General features: G+C 45.5%; 2 protein-coding genes across 9 annotated transcripts in view; one reads left to right on the top strand and one right to left on the bottom strand.

Moving 5' to 3' along the window:
- ATG10 (autophagy related 10) overlaps positions 1-11,003 on the top strand; it is a 62,887-nt gene extending 51,884 nt beyond the window's left edge. For 4 of the 8 annotated variants that reach the window (XM_056513987.1, XM_056513991.1, XM_056513992.1 and 1 more), the window contains 3 exons: positions 5,498-5,595; positions 5,872-5,991; positions 6,354-11,003. In XM_056513987.1, coding sequence (XP_056369962.1) covers positions 5,498-5,595; positions 5,872-5,991; positions 6,354-6,366 — 231 coding nt within the window. In that variant the 3' untranslated portion in view covers positions 6,367-11,003. The remainder of the gene's footprint in view (positions 1-5,497; positions 5,596-5,871; positions 5,992-6,353) is intronic. The other 4 variants (XM_056513990.1, XM_056513993.1, XM_056513986.1 and 1 more) reach the window with 1 other exon arrangement.
- A 687-nt stretch (positions 11,004-11,690) lies between these two features.
- Positions 11,691-13,478, bottom strand: RPS23 (ribosomal protein S23). The gene is made up of 4 exons (XM_056513994.1): positions 13,377-13,478; positions 12,975-13,134; positions 12,029-12,149; positions 11,691-11,887 (listed from the first exon to the last, which is right to left on the bottom strand). Exons 1-4 carry the CDS (start codon positions 13,378-13,380, stop codon positions 11,741-11,743), a joined length of 432 nt encoding a protein of 143 aa, XP_056369969.1. The 5' UTR covers positions 13,381-13,478; the 3' UTR covers positions 11,691-11,740.
- Positions 13,479-18,594: the final 5,116 nt, after the last annotated feature.

The following is an 18,594-nucleotide window of genomic DNA, read 5'->3' as shown; positions in this document are numbered from 1 at the left end:
AGTAATTAATTAAGACTATATGCTACATAACTAAAATGGTGACAACTGAATTAATCTACTTTTGGCAAGCATGGAAGAAGAATCATCTGTTTATTTTCTTAGGAAAATGGCTGAGATGCCATTTCTTGACAATGTAACTATGGACCTGCCAATTTTTAAGTACAAAGTTTTCTTGAAAAATCCTAAATGCATAAGTTAAGTGCTTGTGAGAAGCTTTAAAGCCTTAAAAGAAGCTTATTAAGCTTTAGAAACATGCCTGAGTGTCACCTACTGCTTTGATTCCTCCTGTTCTTAAAATTAATAATTCAAACCTTGTAATGTATATATATATATAATATGTAATTAGAGATCAGCAGTGCTGGCTATTCTTGATTACTTTTTTGCTTGTACTGTATTACCTCTCTTTCCTTTCAAGGGTCTTATGTTAGCTATTTAGTACCTTTAATACAACAATAAAGTTTTTAAAACAATAAAATATAAAAATTAATTACCACCTCTAGAATCAGGCAGAATTGGGGCATAAAATATGAATTGCATATTTGGAAGGCACCTTCATGGGGATCCATGATGGATCTGAAACAGCAGATGCAAAGGGGTAGGCGTGGTTCATCTCAGAGAAATTCTGGCTGTGTTAAGTGTCCTTGTATTTCTGTGTTGTAGGATCTGCCAAAGCATCTCTGCTTTCCTCAGGAAAACGTAGCCATTTAATTGCCTTTTCTGCTTGGGCTTGGTATTTGATGAAAGAAGGATGGCATCCAGCTTAATTGGCTGCGTGGTGTTGGAGGCAGGGGAAGAGTCAGTGAAAATCGTGGCTGAAGTTGGTTGGGGGTCTTTGGGAGCACACGGGGAACAGGGACATAAAATCGTGGGGGCAGCTGCAACTGCTGGCCTGCAAAGAGCTGGGGTGTGAATCAAACCTCTTTGCAGCCTCCTCCGGCAAAGACAGGCTCAGCCACCACAGAAATCTGCTTTTTGGGGCTAGTTTGCACGTCTTTGTCTCCTCAGGGTCCCTTCATGCTCTCCCTTGCTCGATGCTTGATTGTCTGAGAAAGGCAGGAGAGCTGTGGCAGTGATGGTCATTCCTCAGCAGGCAGGGGAGGTTGTTCCACCTTCAGCTTCTGCATTTGGTGGGGTTTCTGTGTTTAGTTTGTTGCAAAGCTGGGCAAACTTGCATCAGTTATGCCAGGAGGATGACTTGGCTTCTGGTTGTGAATTGCAGTCAGTGACCATAAATATATTTTCTGTCCCAGGCCACAGAATCCCAGAGTGGTTTGGGTTGGGAGGGACCTGAGAGATCATCCCATTCCACACCTTCCACTGGTGCTCCAAGCCCCAGTGTCCCATGGACACTGCCAGGGATCCAGGGGCAGCCACAGTGCCAGGACCTCACCAACCTCACAGGAAAGGATTCCTTCCCAAAATCCAGCACAACCCTTAGTCAGTAGGGTGGAGAAGCCCTGCACAATTTCTGTGCTACTACAGCTTTATTACTTTGATTTACACCTTCTATCAGGATTATAAAAGCTCCCTGTGCCATTACAGTTCCTTAACGTTGTTCTTGCAACATAGTGATTCCACAGTAATAGAGTTTCCATTGTAGTAATTGCATTATTAGAGGAAAATCCCTTTGACCTCCAGTTCCACACGTTTGTAGTTCTGTGTGACTGTTCTGGCTGTGGGACTCAGGGTCAGTCTGAAGAGAGGAGTCTTCCTGCCTTCTTTCTGAGTATGTAGAGTTGGATTGTATTAACAAATAAGTTATTATTGATGTGTATGAAAATAAGAAATTGAAAAGAAGATAGGCCATGAATTCAAGAACATAAATTACTTGTGGTATAATCTTGAGTGAGGAATTTTTGCTTAAACCCAGCTGTTTGCTTCAGTAAATGTGGTCAGAAATTGGGAAGAAGGGAAAAACTTGTATCCCCTTTTTTAATTTCATCACTGTTTCCTTAATGTTCCTAAATGGAACAATTACAGGGGGCATGTTTTATTAATTCTGACCTTCTTTTTCTGACATGGTGGCTGAGGTTTTGAACGCTGCTGGGAAAATGTTTGGAATCAATTGGCACTAACTGTGGTGTCTGCTGGTAGCATCCTGCATGAAATTTTTGACACCCCTGTGTGAATTTATTTTTGCAAAGCAACATCATGCAAACCAGGTCGGGGAAGAGGCAGTTTCAGGCACAAGTCCCCTGCACTGTCATCAATGGAGAGACCATAAATGTTGTGATGGATGCTTGAAGGCAGTTTAATGTAGCACTGGAGAAAATAGAAGCCATTACCCCTGGAAGAGCTCCAGTTATGACAGAGAAAATAAATGGTGCTGTTACAAGAGATGTACTGACAACAAAATTCCTGCTGGCTGGGGAGGAGAGCAGCAGAGCACAGTACAGAAACCTACAGACAATTATCCGTTATCTGAAGTAATGTTTATTTTTGGTTTAAATCTGACAGGGGGACTGCTTGACAAAATGACTTAATCCAATCTGATGGAAGTTTAGTCTTAATTATACTTGTGCTTGGGAACTGCCCAGTCTTTGCCACTGCTCAGATCAGTGTTGTGACATTTCCCTGCTTTCCATCTGTGTGTGGAGAGCTGTACCTGCACAGACAATGAACAGAGAGCTCACTGAAACCCAGCCTGGGCTGGCATTCCTAAATAAACCAGGTTCAGGACACAGGGAATGGCTCCCAGTGCCAGAGGGCAGGGCTGGGGGGGATTTGGGGCAGGAATTGTTCCTGGCAGGGTGGGCAGGGCTGGGATGGAATTCCCAGAGCAGCTGTGGCTGCCCCTGGATCCCTGCAGTGCCCAGGGCCAGGCTGGACACTGGGGACCATGGAAGTGTCCCTGCCGTGGCAGGGGAGGCATGAGATAAGTTTTAAGGTCCCTCCCAAACCAATTCCAGGACTCTGTGAATAATTTTCAATCTATCCCATGGAACAATTAGTGTCTTTCATCCATCTCCTGGCTTCTGGTTGTGAGTTGAAGTCAGTGACCATAAATACATTACCTATCCCAGGTCACAGAATCCCAGACTGGTTTGGACGGGGAGGGGCCTGAAAGTTCCCTCCCAGGTTTTTTTAATGGGAAGAGTTGAGGCAGCAGCTACAACAGCAGGCACAAAACATCCTCACACATCTTTCCTGCATCACCTAGGAGAGTGGTCTTTCTACAGAAAACAGATGAAGCAACATTGTGAGTTTCCAAGTTCAGCAGAGCTGGTGCCTGCCTGTTAAAGTGTTTCTTCCCCATCCCAGCTGGGTCAGACTCAGAGGGATATGCAGATGTGTGATGGATTCCAGCATGTGGTGCTGAGCAGGCACTGCTGTAAATCAGCCTCATAGCTAGATAGATCCCAAATCATAGGCAGATCCAAGAAAATAATGCTGTTGATTTCACATAAACTGTGTCAGAGTTACTGCCCAGAAGAGTTGTGAGCAACCTGGAAATGGGTTCTTGCAGTACAGCTCCAGTGAGTGCTTGAGGGAATTGACTTGAAACTCTCACTGCCCTGGTGTATGACTGACTGGAAAAAGATTAATTGTAAACAAGAAGTGGGATGATTCTTACATATTGTTTGTACTGTTTTGGGTTTTATCTTCATGAAGTCCCAGTAGGATTTTATATTTTTGGTGTAACTGGCACCTGACCAGCCTAGATGAAGGATAGAACTGCTGCCCTAATATTTTGCTCAGGATACATTTCAGTGTATTGTTCTGCCAGGTGAGTGCAGCAGGCAGTGAACTAATGCTAATGAAGCTGATGCAGCACAAACTTTCATTCATTTTCACCCTTCTGACAGTGTTTGAGAAGGACTTGGGGTTCATCCCACCACAGACACCCCACCCTCTCTCAGGGCAGGCTGGGGGCCTGGCAGTGAGAGGCTCTGTAGCCCATTACCAATTCCAAAATCATCCAGGGCTTTGATAACTCCTGCATTTTTATTGGCAGCATCCCTATGCTTCCTGCTCAGAGCTGCTGTGTCAGTGGTTTAACCTTGAGTGTACATCAGAGCCTCACAGGATGCCACTGTGTGCAGAATTTGGAATGTAGCATTTAACTAAATCAGAGCTGGTGCTCTCAGGGTGTTTTCCCTGATGCTCCACAAGCTTCTCGTCCCCACCTCAACCTTTTCCCTTTTTAAAGGCTGCTCCTTAATGGCTCTTGGCTCAGGACTTCTTTTGATCTCTTTACTTCTGTGGTTTTCCTGTCAGCGTGTGACACATTCCTGTCTTTTGAGTAGCCATTCATGTATTTGGGAACATTTTCAGTCACTCTGTTGTGATGTTGTAAGAAAAGGAGACTAGAAGAAGAAAGATATGGAATATAAAGGTAATAAACTATTTTAAAAAATCCAGTCTGGCCTCCATGTGTCACTCACTGGTGTTTTGCTGAAGCAAGTGCAGGGCAAAAATCAGATACTGGGGTCAGGATGGTTGGGAATAACCTCAGGCTGAATATTCAGCTCTGGGAATTGTCTTCATGCCTTGTTCAGAGAGCTGAGTCACTTAAACCCCGGTTCCTTCTCTCTTCTTTCTCGAAGTTTGTGCTCCCTCTTACTCTCATCTCCTGTGTAAGGGAGCTTGCTGAATTTTTTTTGCGCAATTTAATTTTTTTGTTGTTGTTGTTTTTACTTTGCATAATAGTTTTGTAAATATTATTAGCTATATACTTTTTTTGCTGTCTTTAAGATATGCCATTGGCACGATCTGTGTATTTTCTCGAACTTTTGGAGCCTAAGTTGATTTGAGCAGAAAATGAAAAGGGAGTTTTAATTCAAAATACTACTTTTTCTCAAAGAAAAACTGCATCAATTCACTTTTGACAACAGCAGATGGTAGCATTCTTATGCAAGTTATCTGTTTGCTGTGTGAAACAAAGCTTTCTGAACACCCTTTTTTGTGTATTCCGAAGCTTCTGGGAGTTTTTAAAAGTCCTCTTAGCCATAAAGGGATTGATCCTAGTGAGAATGTTTTCAGCATGAGAACCAAGTGGAAGTTAAGGCCACCTTGAGAGCATTTCCTTCTCCCTTCTTGCTGCCTCTCCAAATGGAACCATGTGTATTTCCCAGCACCAGCCTGAAAAGACACCAGGGCTCAGGGGCATTGAAAACCCTTTTTTTTCTGAGGGAAATGGGCTTTATGTGTTACATCTGATCAGAATACAATTGTACAATTTACACAGTAGCTTTGCCTCTCCACAGCCAGTTAATGCTGATACAGTAACTTGAGTTACTTTTGCAAACCAATGCATTTTAACTAAAAGAGTGGCATATCCTGGTTGCTGATCTTATTTCCCTTTCAACAGAGGAGAATATATATTATTGATGTGTAATGTATACAATATATTTTAATTTGTCATGACTGTGATGGGAAGAACAATGTGAGGAAAGTTGCATCAGGGGCTGATTGCACCCTGCCTTGTCTTTTCCACATGCACGTGATGAGTTTCCTGTTTTTCCCTTCCAAGACAGCAAATTCTGTTCTCTCCTAGGAGCACCCCATCCTCGGGCAGCCTTTCTTTGTCCTGCACCCCTGTCGAACCAAGGAGTTCATCTCTGCTGTGCTGAGTGGCTCACAGGAGCACCACAGGTGAGAGGCACTGCTGGGCCTTGCAGGGCTCTGGGCAATGCAGGTAAAGTCAATCAGCTGCAGAGTGGAAATGGCCAAAGCTGCTTCCTTGGTCCAAGAAATGAGATTTATGTATAGTCATGTCAGGCCTGAAATTTAAAATACATTTGTGATAGGAAAAATGAAGGAATAGCTTCATCTGAAGTTGTTTTGTGACTGTTGAGTCTGTCTGCAATTCAGAAAAAGCTGGGAGAATGTATTGATGGTGCCTTTTTGGTGTTTTTTTATCCCCCCTAGACACACAAATTACATCATCCTGTGGCTCAGTACTGTAGGCCCAGTTGTGGGCCTGAATCTGCCTTTGAGTTATGCAAAACTGGCACCTGAGCAGAGCACAGATGCTGATTTGGCTGAAAGGTAAGAGAAAAGAAAACCATCCTTTCCTCTCCCATCCTCCTGTTCCAAAGATGAGATGGATAAATGGCAGGACCATTTCCTCTTCCTCTGAAGCCCTTGGTTCAGTTAATGTAGGACTCACCTTGCAGTGTTCTGCTTACCTGCCTGCCTTGTTGCCTCACTTGCTTTGCAATGAAAATTTGGGCAGAGAGACATTGCTGACAGCCTTAATTATTCCAGAGGGTCCCTGATGTCCTGGGGGCTCTCTCAGGTGTGGAAAAGTGTTTTAAATTGGTTCCTCCAGCACAGGGTTGGGGATCTGGCATAATTGCAGCAAGGATTTTAACTTAACTCCTTTTTTGTGTTTGCTGTCACCTCTCCAGAGCCCTGAGCTGAAGGACTGGGAGTGGTTAGGCTGTGATAAAGCTGCTGCAGACTTCCCCGGGGATGAAGCTGAAGGATCCTTCTGGCTGGTCAGCCATGCCAGAATGGAAATGATTGCTCGTGGCTCTTTCTCTGCCCAGGACTCACCACAGGTGACAGTGGGAATTGGCTGCAGCTGTGGGAACACCTCCCCAGCACCACCCAGAGCTGACCTCCCTGGAAGTCACTCATCTCCTGCCTCCTGTGCCCACAGTGAGGCTGCACACAGATGCACAAGCCAGAGCCGAGCTGCTGGATCTACTGAACTTAGCCCTAGAAAACCTGCACCATCTGTGGGGCAGAAAATGCCCTACAAACACAGACAAATGTCTCTGGGATGTGGTGTGAGGTCGAGTTTGATCTTCACATGGGTTGTTAAAGGGTTAACTGCACCACTTAACTAGTGGCTTGTCCTCATTTTATTCTGCCTTCAGTCAGAGCCAGGATTGAAAACATGAAGTAGACAAATTTCTCATGTTCGGGCTTGGTTGTTTATTAAATCTTATCTAAAGTACAAAGAGCTCTGCAACACTTCTAGCTACCAGCTAAAAGTGAGCAAAATGGAGCTGAATTGAGCTAGTTACAAGGTGTTTTCAAGCCAAACAGTCCAACAGAAAGTTAACACCTATATTATTTACTCTTTTGACCCAATAACCAAACTCCTGTGACCCTCAGCGCAGCACTAACTGTCCAGTCAAAAAAATACCTAAAGCATGAAGAAGAAGGAAGAAGAACAAAAAGGAGAGACCATGCCCAAGAACATCCATCCTGTCCCATTCCTATTACTACATTATGAAAATCTCAAATTTCAAACCCTTCACCATGTAAAATCACACACTTAACTACACACAGTAATTTTAACTCCATCACTCAAATTTGGAAGTTTTCTCCAAGGCCCCAAGCCAAAAGCAGAGTTCTCCTGGGGGTCATTGTCAGAAAGCACAGAAAGCTCAAAACTCCCATGTTTCTGGGTTCCAACATGGGCATGAGCTGAGACTGCTTCACCTGGGAGCCACCTTTTCCACCAGAGGCTGGAGAGGCACCAGCCCCAGCACACAGAACATCCTCATCCCGGGAATATCCCACACACATCACACCACACTGTCACAGACAGAGCCCTTGCACAGTGAGCAGGTCCAGCTCTGAGCTCAGGTGCCTGCAGCAGCCGTGTGGCAGCATCTGGCTCTGCCCTGCTCTGCCTGCCAGGGAAGCTCTCCATGCCCCTGGGAGCTGCTGCTGTTCCCAATTAGTGTTTCTCGTTGTAGCTGTGGTGGTTTGCTCCCTGCCCTGCTCTGCTTCTGCAGCCTCTCCTCAGCTGTTGGTTTTTGGGGAATTGCCTGGTGGTGCTGCCACGGCGAACCAGATTACGAGGAACTTCCCTGCCACCCATCCTGGCTTCTCTCCCAATCCCATTTTATTTGCAGTGTAAAAGAGTCTGAGCAGATTACACTGAAACACAGATTTTACTTTGTACCTTCAGCAACTGCCACTTGCACACAGTTTAGTGTGTGCCATGTCAGAGTGGGGAGTGTGAAATGCATCCAGATTCTGGTTTCTCATACTATGTTTGTAATTTCCATTACTGGATGTGGAGTAGAGGATGCAGTCCTTCGAATCCCATTGGTGCAGAATTTATTTGCCAACCATTTGGAATTAATAATGAAACCACGTGGTTTATTTTGTTCTGCGTCATAACAACCTGGAAAGCAGTTTGTTTTTTTTTTTTTATGTAAGGTTTACAAAATATAGCCCGCAGCTACATTGATTTCGTTAACACTTTTGGTAACACATGCTTGATAATTGCATCCACAGCCCATTTTTAAATTTAAGTGAGACATAGACAGGAGGAAGAACCAACAGAAAGAGGTAACAGCAGGTTTAAGTGGTGTTAAATATTCATCCCTGCTCTGTGGTCTTGAGATATGCTGGAACAGAAGAACAGAGGCACTCAGCCTTCAAAATGTGGAATTTATACGTAAAGGAAAATAAATGTTTTTATTTTACATGGAAAAAGTCTCAACACCCATTGCTTTCTGCCTTAAGTAGCCATTTACAAACATAGAAGAGGACTATTTGACACATTGTACTGGGCTCAAAGAGGTGACAGTGCAGAAATTTGCCTGGAAAACCAAAATTCAGCTCCATTAGTAAAAATACATGGAGGTTAGAGAAACAAATACAGGCTAACATAAATATTGGGGCAAAGGAGATAAATAAGCCCATTTGGATATCTCCTTTTTAATGGCTGAGGTGGGAGGTAGGCACCCAATGTCCTGTTTACATTTATGCCTTAATGACCTAGAATACCTAAACTGAATTTTTTTGTACAAAACTTACTATTATTTTTAATCAAGTGAATTGTGGCACTGTTTTGTGATTATATTTTATGTTGCAATTCGTTATTTAGTGAAGTTCCTTAGACCTGAGCTTGAGTTTTTCCTACATGCAATGCCTGAACTCTTGCATCCTATCAAGGAGAACATTTCCAGTTTAGATTTGTAAATTTACTCAGCTGTTCATCTTTGCTGATCTGGGAAGACACATCAAGGGAGGTTCTTTACTTCTGGGGACTTCTTCTAAGAGAGAACAGTCTCATACCTGCCCTGGGTTGCCAGAACTGTCAAGAGGAATTAATTTTATGTGTTCACCTAAACCAAAAAATGTGTTTTCCTGCAGAATGCAGTTGGTAGCCACATACATAATCCCTCATTTGTGTCAGCATGACCAGGTAAGAATTTAACCCCCTGCCTGGAGATTTGAGGTTGCCTGGGTTTGGTTGCTAACAGTAACATTCCAGGCAGGAAATGTGGAGCTGCTTAATTACAGCTAAATACAGTCAAGTAATCAGTATCAATTCTTGCTGCAACTCCATGAATTTCAGCGAAACTTTCCCAGTAACTTTTTTCCCTCCACTCTTTGCTGTGATGATGGTTTAATGAGTCTGTTTGGACATCTGTATTTGTATTGCACACATATAAATTCAGTTCCAGCACAAAGGAAGGACGATTGCTCTTCCCTCTGAATGGTTACAATTATTTCCTCAAAAATACTCTCTTCTAGAGAACAGCGTGTGTATGGGTATTTATACTTATTTTTAGTAACACGTAGGCTTTTAAAAGTGTTTCAAGGAATTTAGTGCATATTTTAGCAATAAAATCTTACCACCTAGAATAAAAAAAAAAATAAGCCTGAAGCTGAGAGAGCTGCAAAAGTAACCCTGCATTGAGTGCTCAGGATTAGGAAGGTGTCACACAGGTTGTTATCTCTTGGATTTCATTGAAATCTTAAAAAACCCTGCACCACAAGGAAGGTTTCAGTTCCCCACTTGAGAGCTCGTTGCAGCTGTCACCTCCTGAAGACAAATTCACCTTAGGGCGAGAGGGGATTTCACTGCTGTGTTTGAACAGAGAATGGATTTACAGAGCACCCTCTTGACACCTTCCGAGCGTGTTACAAAACACCTTCTCTTGTAGCAGCCTCATTATTCAGTCAGATGCTACTGGTGTCAGATGGTTGGCCAACTGCTTTAATAAGTGAAAATATTAATTAGTTTTGGTGATGAGGTAGAAAACATGGCCTGCTGTGGGTTCCCCTCTGTTTTGGAGGGTTTTGGGTTACAGAACACATCTATTAGGCTTAAAACCTCTCTAGTAGTATTTGGTGATGTTTGGCTCAGCTCATCTTTCTCCAAGTTCTTCCTGCAGTGTCCAGGTAACACAAGCTATTCCTGAGCACTGGCACATCATCACAGGATGATTTGGGCTGGAAGGGACTAAAGCCCACTCAGTGTCAGCCCAGCCACGGCAGGGACACTTCCACTGTCCCCAGTGTCCAGCCTGGCCCTGGGCACTGCAGGGATCCAGGGGCAGCCACAGCTGCTCTGGGAATTCCATCCCAGCCCTGCCCACCCTGCCAGGAACAATTCCTGCCCAAATCCCCCCCAGCCCTGCCCTCTGGCACTGGGAGCCATTCCCTGTGTGCTGTCCCTGCAGCCCTGGGCAATTGTCTCTGTCCATGCTTGCTCAGCTCCTCCAGGCCCTGCAAGGCCACCCTGAGCTCAGCCCAGAGCTCCTCCTGTGCAGGCTGAGCAGTGGCAGCTGTGCCAGCCTTTCCTCCAGCAGAGCTGCTCCATCCCTGGTCCCCCTGAGCCTCCTCTGGCCTGGCTGCAGCAGCTCCAGCTCCTGCCTGTGCTGGGGCAGCTGGGGCAGCTCTGCAGGTGCTCAGGGTCTCACCTGGGGCACAGGGGCAGGATCCCCCTGCCCTGCTGCCCACACTGGGGCTCAGCCAGCACAGACCTGGCTTTGGGGTCCCAGCTGTGCCCCACAGCCCCCAGGGCTGCTCCAGGGCTGCTCCACCTGCTCAGCCCCAGCCTGGACCCGGCCCGGGGCTGCTCTCTGCCTCTCCCCTTGCCCGGATTTCCCCGTTTCCTTTGTCAGAACCCGCTCAAGCTCTCGGTCGAGCATTTCCGTCCCAGCCTCCCCGCTCCTGTCGCGACATCTGGTGGTGACATGGCGTCACGACAGCGCCCGGTGAATCCTCCCCCTCCGGAATTCGGAACCGCGAGGGGGGACAGTCCCTGCCCTTCCGCCTCCCCCAGGAGTTTGACTGCACAACCCATACAACTCAACATACTAGATTCCTTCTCCATTTTCATGTAAATTACTGAATTTTCACATCAATTCCTTATTAATAAATGAATTATTTGAATCAGAGCCTTCGCCTCACCACACAGACCAACTGCAGTTGCAACAAGGGAAATGCTCACTCTGACTTCAGCCAAATAAATACTCTGACGTTTTACTGCATTAAAAAACTCTGAACTATGCACTTTTTATCTGGCCAAGCAGGTAAAAATTCAGCAACACTGAAGTCAGTGCACAGCACTAGTGTACTACATGTGTCTTAAAATGGGGCAGACTTGCCCCAAAATAACTGTAGTTAGTTTGTACCCAACACAGGTGGAACTCCCTGCATTGGGTGGATGGTTTTGTCACCCTGTTTTGTGCCTCTGCTCACACCTGAGACCCGTAAGTGCTCCCACAAACACCACTCCCAGCACTCCCAGTGTTTGTGATGTAAGGAAAGTTTTTTTCCACAATTATAAATTAAAATCCACGCAGTTCCTCATCCCAAGGGGATACTTTGATTCCTGATTAGTAGTCCTAAAGGAACATTAGGGTTTGGGCTTTTTCTTTGGCCAGATATAGGGAGAAATTTAACTCCAGTTCCTCTGGGAAGATTTTTGTGATGCCCCATCTCCTCCTGCAGCAGCAACCCCCGAATAAGCAGCACACAACTCCTTTAAAACCGAACATTTTATTGGTGGTGTTGTCAGACCGGTGAGGATTTACGACCTGGGTCTCTCCTTCTTGCCCTTGTAGAGGGCCAGCAGGGACACGTTGGCCACCTTGACCACCTTGAAGCGCACGCCCGGGATGTCGCCCACGGCGTGGCCCTTGCGCCCGAACCCGGCCACCAGCACCTCGTCGTTCTCCTGCGACAGGGAGGGGACAGGCTGTGACACCACCCCCGGCAGCTGGGAACGCCCACCAAACCCCTGAAACCCGCATCTGATCACAATACACCTGCTATTCGCGCCTCTTCCCCACGGCGTTTGAGGCTCCCTGGCAATTACCTCGATGAAGTTCAGGCAGCCATCGTTGGGGACAAAAGCTGTGATTTTTTTGCCGTTCTTAATGAGCTGGACCCTGACACATTTCCTGATGGCAGAGTTGGGCTGCTTGGCTTCTACGCCCCTGCAAGGGAAACCAACCAGCAAAGAAATCAGTGTGGTGGTACAGGAAGAGGGTTAATTAACACAAAATTAACTTTTTTGCCCCGTATTCAGTGTAAATTCTGTGTTTCAACACCTGTGAGCTGTTTAAAGTACTGAATTATTAATATTACATAATATACGTAATAAATACTAATCTAGATTTATGTATGAATCCATAAAATATCACTTCCTAAGCCAAACAAACAGAAACCTTCAGACTAATTCGTTAACGTTCTAATAAAAAACAAACCAAAAGCCAAAAACGGAAAAAAACCCCCAAAACAACTGAAATCAGTGCCCCAAAGCCGTGGTAGCATCCCAATGAAATTTATAAATTATTAGAAGGAAAAAAAAAGGCAGAAGCAGTTGGGATCTATGACACATGACACAGAATTTCCTTATAATTTGTGCCCAAAATCCTGAATATTTCCTGTGCAAAAATCTTGCTTTTCTGCTTATTTTTAACTAAAGCTCCCTATACTTTAATTTTTAAATGTTTTATCCAATTCTTGCCAAAAATCCAAGTTTTCCACAATTTCTGAAAAAAAATTTAAAAAAAACAAAACAACCAAAGCCTCACGTTCCTTACTTTGCTATAATTTGTGCCACCCCCACCGTTTTTTAAAACTAATTTTTGCCCAAGATCTTTATTTTCCCCCTCATTTTTGGAATAAATATTTTGGGTTTGTTTTTTTTTTCTTGGGGGAGGGGATAAAAACACCCCAAATCCTTATTTTCCCCATCCTCCGTGGGAGCTGCACCCCAGGGCTCTGGGGCTCCCACTCCAACCGGGAGGAGCACCCACACTTTCTCCAGGACGATGCCCTTGGCGTGGGAAGCGCCCCCGAAGGGGTTGGCCTTCAGCGCCGTGCCCAGATGCGCCTTCTTGTACTGCTTGTCGTGCCACTTCTGGTCCCGGCGGTGGCTGCGCAGCTTCCGAGCGGTGCGGAGACCTCGGCACTTCCCTGCAGGACGAGAAATGAGGAGGGGAAGGAGCCGTGAGGAGGAGGCGGCGTGAGGCCACGGCGGGCATGCGGCGGGTAATGGCGGACACGGCCTCACGGCCTGCAGCGCCGCCCGCCCCGCACCGAGCCGGCTGCGAGCGGGCAAGAAGAGCCTGCGGAGAGCCGCGGGCACCGCCGGGGATCCCGCAGCCCCAGCCCCGGCCCCGGCCCCACTCCCGGCCCCGGCGCGGCGCACTGCTCACCCATCTTCTCCGCGCGGCTGCCGAGCGAGAAAAGAAGGAGGAGGGTCCGCGCCCGCCGCCTATAGCCGCGCCCGACAGGACCCGCGCGGGCTGCCCGCGCCGCGCCTGACCAAATTACCGACCGGCACCGCGACGGGCGCCCCGGCGAGCGGAGGGGTCGCGGGTTCGAGTCCCGGCAGGGCGATGCAGCCAGGACCCCTTCCCGCTTCGGGCCGCGGGTTCGAATCCCGGCGGTGTCTGGTTCGTTCGGGCCTCACGGAAAATCGGGAAAGAAAATTTTGGAACCAGAGCTAGACGTAGAAAACCGACCCTGATTTTTTACCGGGCCGCGTGTGTGGGGATTCCCCGCTTCCTGTCACCCACACCGAGGTGCTCGCTTTTGTAGATTACTTATAATTTGTTACACCGAGTGTGTTTTTACATTCTGAAAACTTCACACCTGTTTCCAGAAAAGCTTTCTACACGTGCTAATCAATGTCAGCAAAATTAATCCACAAACTCCAGAGGTTCATGTCCAGAAAGGAGACAGAGGAGTCCTTTTACTTTATTCCAATAAAGGAGAGGCCATGGGGCATCCCCTGGGGTCTCTCAGATTTTTGGAGGCTGCAGCCTCCTTTTATCCCAATTTCCCTCTCTTTCCCCATTGCTGAGGCACTTGGGCACAGACTGCCCAAACACCTGATACCTGAGATTCCCTCTAATGAACAACCCTTCCTTCTAATTTTAATTCTTATAGAATCCATGGTTTTTCCCCATTGCTTCTTTCATCTTCCAATATCCAGTTTCATTTATCAGCAAACCTACAGTTTGTTTGTAAAGGCAAATATCTTTTTCCATTCATCAATCAGTGGAATCCTTCCCATTGTTTCTTTTATCTCTCAATGTTAATTCTGTCTTACAGCAGACCCACAGCTTGTTTGTAAAGAAAATCCCCTCGCTCCTCTCGAAAGGATCTCAAAATCCTCCAGGATCCATCTCCTGGTTATTACTGGTGTGAAAAGTTGCTGATAAAAGATCACCTGATCATTATTACTGGCAGGTAAAACCACAGGTTTTAGTGTTTTTATTCCTGTGTTCCTCTTGCTCCCACAGAGGCCTTTTGGCATCCCTGGAACAGAGCACTTGTTATAAGTACTTATTATATTATTGGCATTTTGCAAATATTAAAATGAATGCTATATGTAGAATGCTGGGAAACTTTGCTGTATGAATGTAATTTCTTTTAGTTCTGCTGTTAACAAAACTTAGAAATACTAGTGTGATACACATATTTTTTTCTTGGACTATAACACAGTGATGTAAAAAGCTTTTGTTCATGTAACTAACTCAGAGTATGGTAAAAAAAAAAATAAAAAAATCAGGAAATTCTTCATATTCTTGGATTATTGGACACCAGAACTCCAGGGGAGGAATTCATTGAAGAAGATGTTGATTTGCAGGTTGGGGAGGGATGGTTTTGAATAATGCATGGAGGTCTATGAATGTGCAACAGGTTGGTGCATTTAAAGAAGTGTTTTCTGAGTTGGTGTGTGCTCTTGGCTGAATGTCAACCACCTGGTCCTATAACCTTTTGCTTTATTGTTTGTCTCTTATTGTCTTTCATTAAACCTTTTTAAATTTACCAGGAAAGTGAACCTTGATTTCTGCACTGCCCCCGAGCAGATCAGCACAGAGCAAAGTGCTGTAACAGAAACAAGCTTGTATTTCTCATTTTTGAAAGCTGCTGCAGTCCACACTGCCAAACTGCATCCATCCAAATCATGAACGTTCCCTTCCCTTTTGGGAATGACTCTGAAGAGGCAGTAATTAGATATAAACACATCTTTTTTAACACAGCCTGTGCTCATGGCTCAAGTGGAAAAATACATATTTTATGTGTTTACATAGGGCTGGTTTTGCATTCAATATTTATAGAATAGCTAATATTTTAAATATTATAAAAATCAACCTCCCCCTGCAAAAGAAAACCCAAGCAAACCCAAACAAAGCCCTAAACCCCATCAACACTTTGAGGAGGAAACATTGCTGTTACAAAAGACAGCTCATGAAGATGCAGCTCCAGTGTTGGTATGCAGTTGTCATTTGGTAATTTCAAAACCATTTTGTCTTTGTGAAAATACTGCAGAATTGCTTTACAATGTTAGGAATATTAGGAATACTTAAAAAGCTGAATGGGAAGGCAGTTGGTGGATGTAACATAAATATACCATAACAAACTGGCATTTATAGGTCAAATATTCATTAAGAGATCAAGATCTGGGAAGGAGATGCTTTGCCATGAAGCTACTAGGGGATTTGCTCTTTCTTTTTAAACTACACCTGGAGACACTTCTATTAAGACAGATTTTCTTTTTTTCAACACATTCTTCAAAATCAGTGCTGGTTGTTCTGTTTTTTTTTTTTAAATCAGGTATGTCGTGTTTTAACCCCAGATTGCAGCTAAACACCACACAGCCTCTTCCTCTTTCCTGCCCCTCTCCTGGAGGGGAACTGCACTGAAAATGGGTTCAGATAAGAACAGTTTAATAACTGAAATCAAGCCAGTAACAGGAGTTAAAAACACATTTCTGATTTAATGGAGACAACAAATAAGAATAAAGTCAATTAAGGGTAATGGGTGAGAGGTGCTCAGGTGGCCTCAAGGTGTGTCCCTGGAAGGAAACCCATGGAACAAGGTGACCAAACCCAAAACCATTCTGTGACTCTGGGACTCCTTCCTTTTTGCAGAACTCCCCTCCTGGGCACAGCCCTCAGGGCACTTGTGGGCAGCTGGTTCTCTTTGGAGAGTGCTGCCTGATAAGCGCTTCTAAAATTAAATGTCTCGGTTGGCCAAGCAGACAAATCCACCCAAAATCCCACCACTTATCCTGGAACTCCCAGTATAATCTGATCTCTGATGCCTGGCATCCTGTGGTGCTGCACAACCAGGGACAGCTGGGTTGTGACACACACTGGGATTTTTGTGGGGGGTTTTTGGGATGCTTTCCCCTCCCTGACCCTTCCCTGGAGGGGGAGGAAAGCTTGGAGTCTGCATGGGGATTTCTCAGGGTGGGATTCTTTGGGGGTGTGGGAGCCAAAAAGGTAATCCTGGAATCCCAGACTATTTTGGGTTGGATGGAACCCTAAAACTCATCCTGCTGCACCCCCTGCCATGGGCAGGGACACCTTCCACTATCCCAAGCCCCTGGCCTTGGGCATTCCAGGGATCCAGAGGCAGACACAGCTGCCTGCCCACCCTAGGGAAGCAGAAAAGATTTCCAGAAAAAATAATTTTTTGCATCCTATTCCATAAGGATGCAGAAGGGCTTTTTGGCCTGGTTAGTTTCCCAGAGGGGAGGATTGTGTTGGAACTGAGTCAAGACTTTTTGTATATTTTAATACAAAATAAATTTTGTGTTTTCTGTCCGTGCTTCCATAGTATTATCACTGCACTGTGAACCAGAGCAGCAATGATAGACAGTGATAGATTAAGGAGGTGATGTGTACCTGTAAAGTGGCTGACACCTCACACTTTGGTTAGTTTAGGAAGCTTCCTGGTGGCCTGAAATGTCACTGGGAGGTGACTGCAAACAGCTGGAAATGATTTGTGCTGTGTGTGTGCCCGAGGAGACACAGCCACAGGGATAAATTATCCATCTCTGTGGCATGCAAACCCAGCCTGTGCACGATTGCTGCAGCACAGCTGGCATGCCAGGGTCTCCATGAGTGTCCATCTGGTCACTCTGTGTGGCAGGGGGTGGCTGGACAGTGGTGACACACTGGGGATGTGCAGGGTGCTGTGCCTAACATCTCCCTCTCTGACTTCTTCACAGTCCTGACAGGACTGTGAGCCTCTGCACTGACTGAATATGATATGAGCTGAATATAATTACCTTTCCTGCCAGGTAGATTTAAAAAAAAAATAAATAAAAAATTGTTTAAAGTACAATAAGAGCTGCAGAGGCTCCCTCCTGGGGTGGGAATGTCTGGGCTGCCTCGGTAGGAGATGGGGAGCAGACAAGTGGCTGCCTGCTTATGACAGGGGGAGTTCTGCTTCAGGAATCACCACAACCAACACCTCATCTCCAGATGGAGTGGGAAAAGATGATAAACAGCAGTTTTGACCCTTTCCTGTGGAATACTGGGCACTTTCAGCCCAGCATAGCTCATCTTGCTGGCTGCAAATAACAGGACAAGAGAGAACAGCTCAGGCTGGGCAGGGGAGCTCAGGGTGGCAGCAGCAGGAATTTCCCCATGGAAAGGGAGATCAGGGACTGCAAGTGCCCAGGGAGGGTTGGATCCCCATCCCTGGAGGTGTCCAGGGAATTCCTGGGGGTGGCACTGAGAGCTCTGGGCTGGGGACAGGGTGGGGAACAGGAGCAGCTGGGACTTGGTGACCTTGGAGGGATTTTCCAACCTCAGTGATCCTGGGATTCTGCTGACTTCCCATTGACTTTGCCCTACAGGTGGTTCATTTGTAGCCTTTGTTTTTTCTGGTTGATTTCAGCACGACCCAGACAAAAGTATAACAGCAATTCAAAAAAGGAGCCACAAGGGCTCCCCTAACCATGCCCTTGTCAGGAATGCTGCATGCAGGCCTCCATTCAGAATTCCTTTCAGTTCAGAGATGCTGATTTTGTCATCATTCTTCACCAGAATGAGGATCTAATTTCTTTTCACATACCAAGTGTATTTGTTTATGCTTGAACCTCATAAAAAAAGCATCATTTTAAAGAAATGTTGAACTGCTGTTATTATCAGCAAGAGTCCAAGGGCAAGGAAAGGCTTTTATTCTTGCTCTTTACTTCACCAATATTTCAATTGATTGCTGATTAGTGATTTACTATCAGTACCCCTAGCATTAATATATAGGGAGAAAGTCAGGGTATTTTCTCTGATTTATTCTGGTTTGACCTAGTCTGGCAGATTGGTGTTAGGTGTTTTCTGGGTTGTCTGCAACTCCCCCATTTTTTCTGAGCAAATTGGCAATATATTTTCTGAGGTGAAATGGTGGTCCAAGAAACCAGGTGTTGATAAATTGATAAATGGGAACACAGAGGGTGGAAGTTCAGCCCAAAAGTGAATTCAGTTGTCACAGAGCATCATCTGAGGTTCACCCTGTGCTGACTTTACCTGTGGCCTGTTGTTTATGATATTCTCTTTCACTTTCACTGCCCTCAAAGGACACATTTTGTTCTTCTTTTGGCCCCTACTGGTTTGTATTTCAGAGATTTCATTT

Source organism: Oenanthe melanoleuca, chromosome Z, assembly GCF_029582105.1.
Source record: "Oenanthe melanoleuca isolate GR-GAL-2019-014 chromosome Z, OMel1.0, whole genome shotgun sequence".
NCBI lineage: Eukaryota > Metazoa > Chordata > Aves > Passeriformes > Muscicapidae > Oenanthe > Oenanthe melanoleuca.
Note: the sequence above shows the minus strand (reverse complement) of the source record. Positions and strands in the feature narration are given on the sequence as shown.

Coding starts and splice junctions, on each gene's coding strand:
- RPS23 (XM_056513994.1), bottom strand. Junction 12,150..12,974: donor GGCATCGTCCTGGAGAAAGT/GTGGGTGCTCCT, acceptor TTTCCCTTGCAG/GGGCGTAGAAGCCAAGCAGC. Junction 11,888..12,028: donor GCTGCCTGAACTTCATCGAG/GTAATTGCCAGG, acceptor TCCCTGTCGCAG/GAGAACGACGAGGTGCTGGT.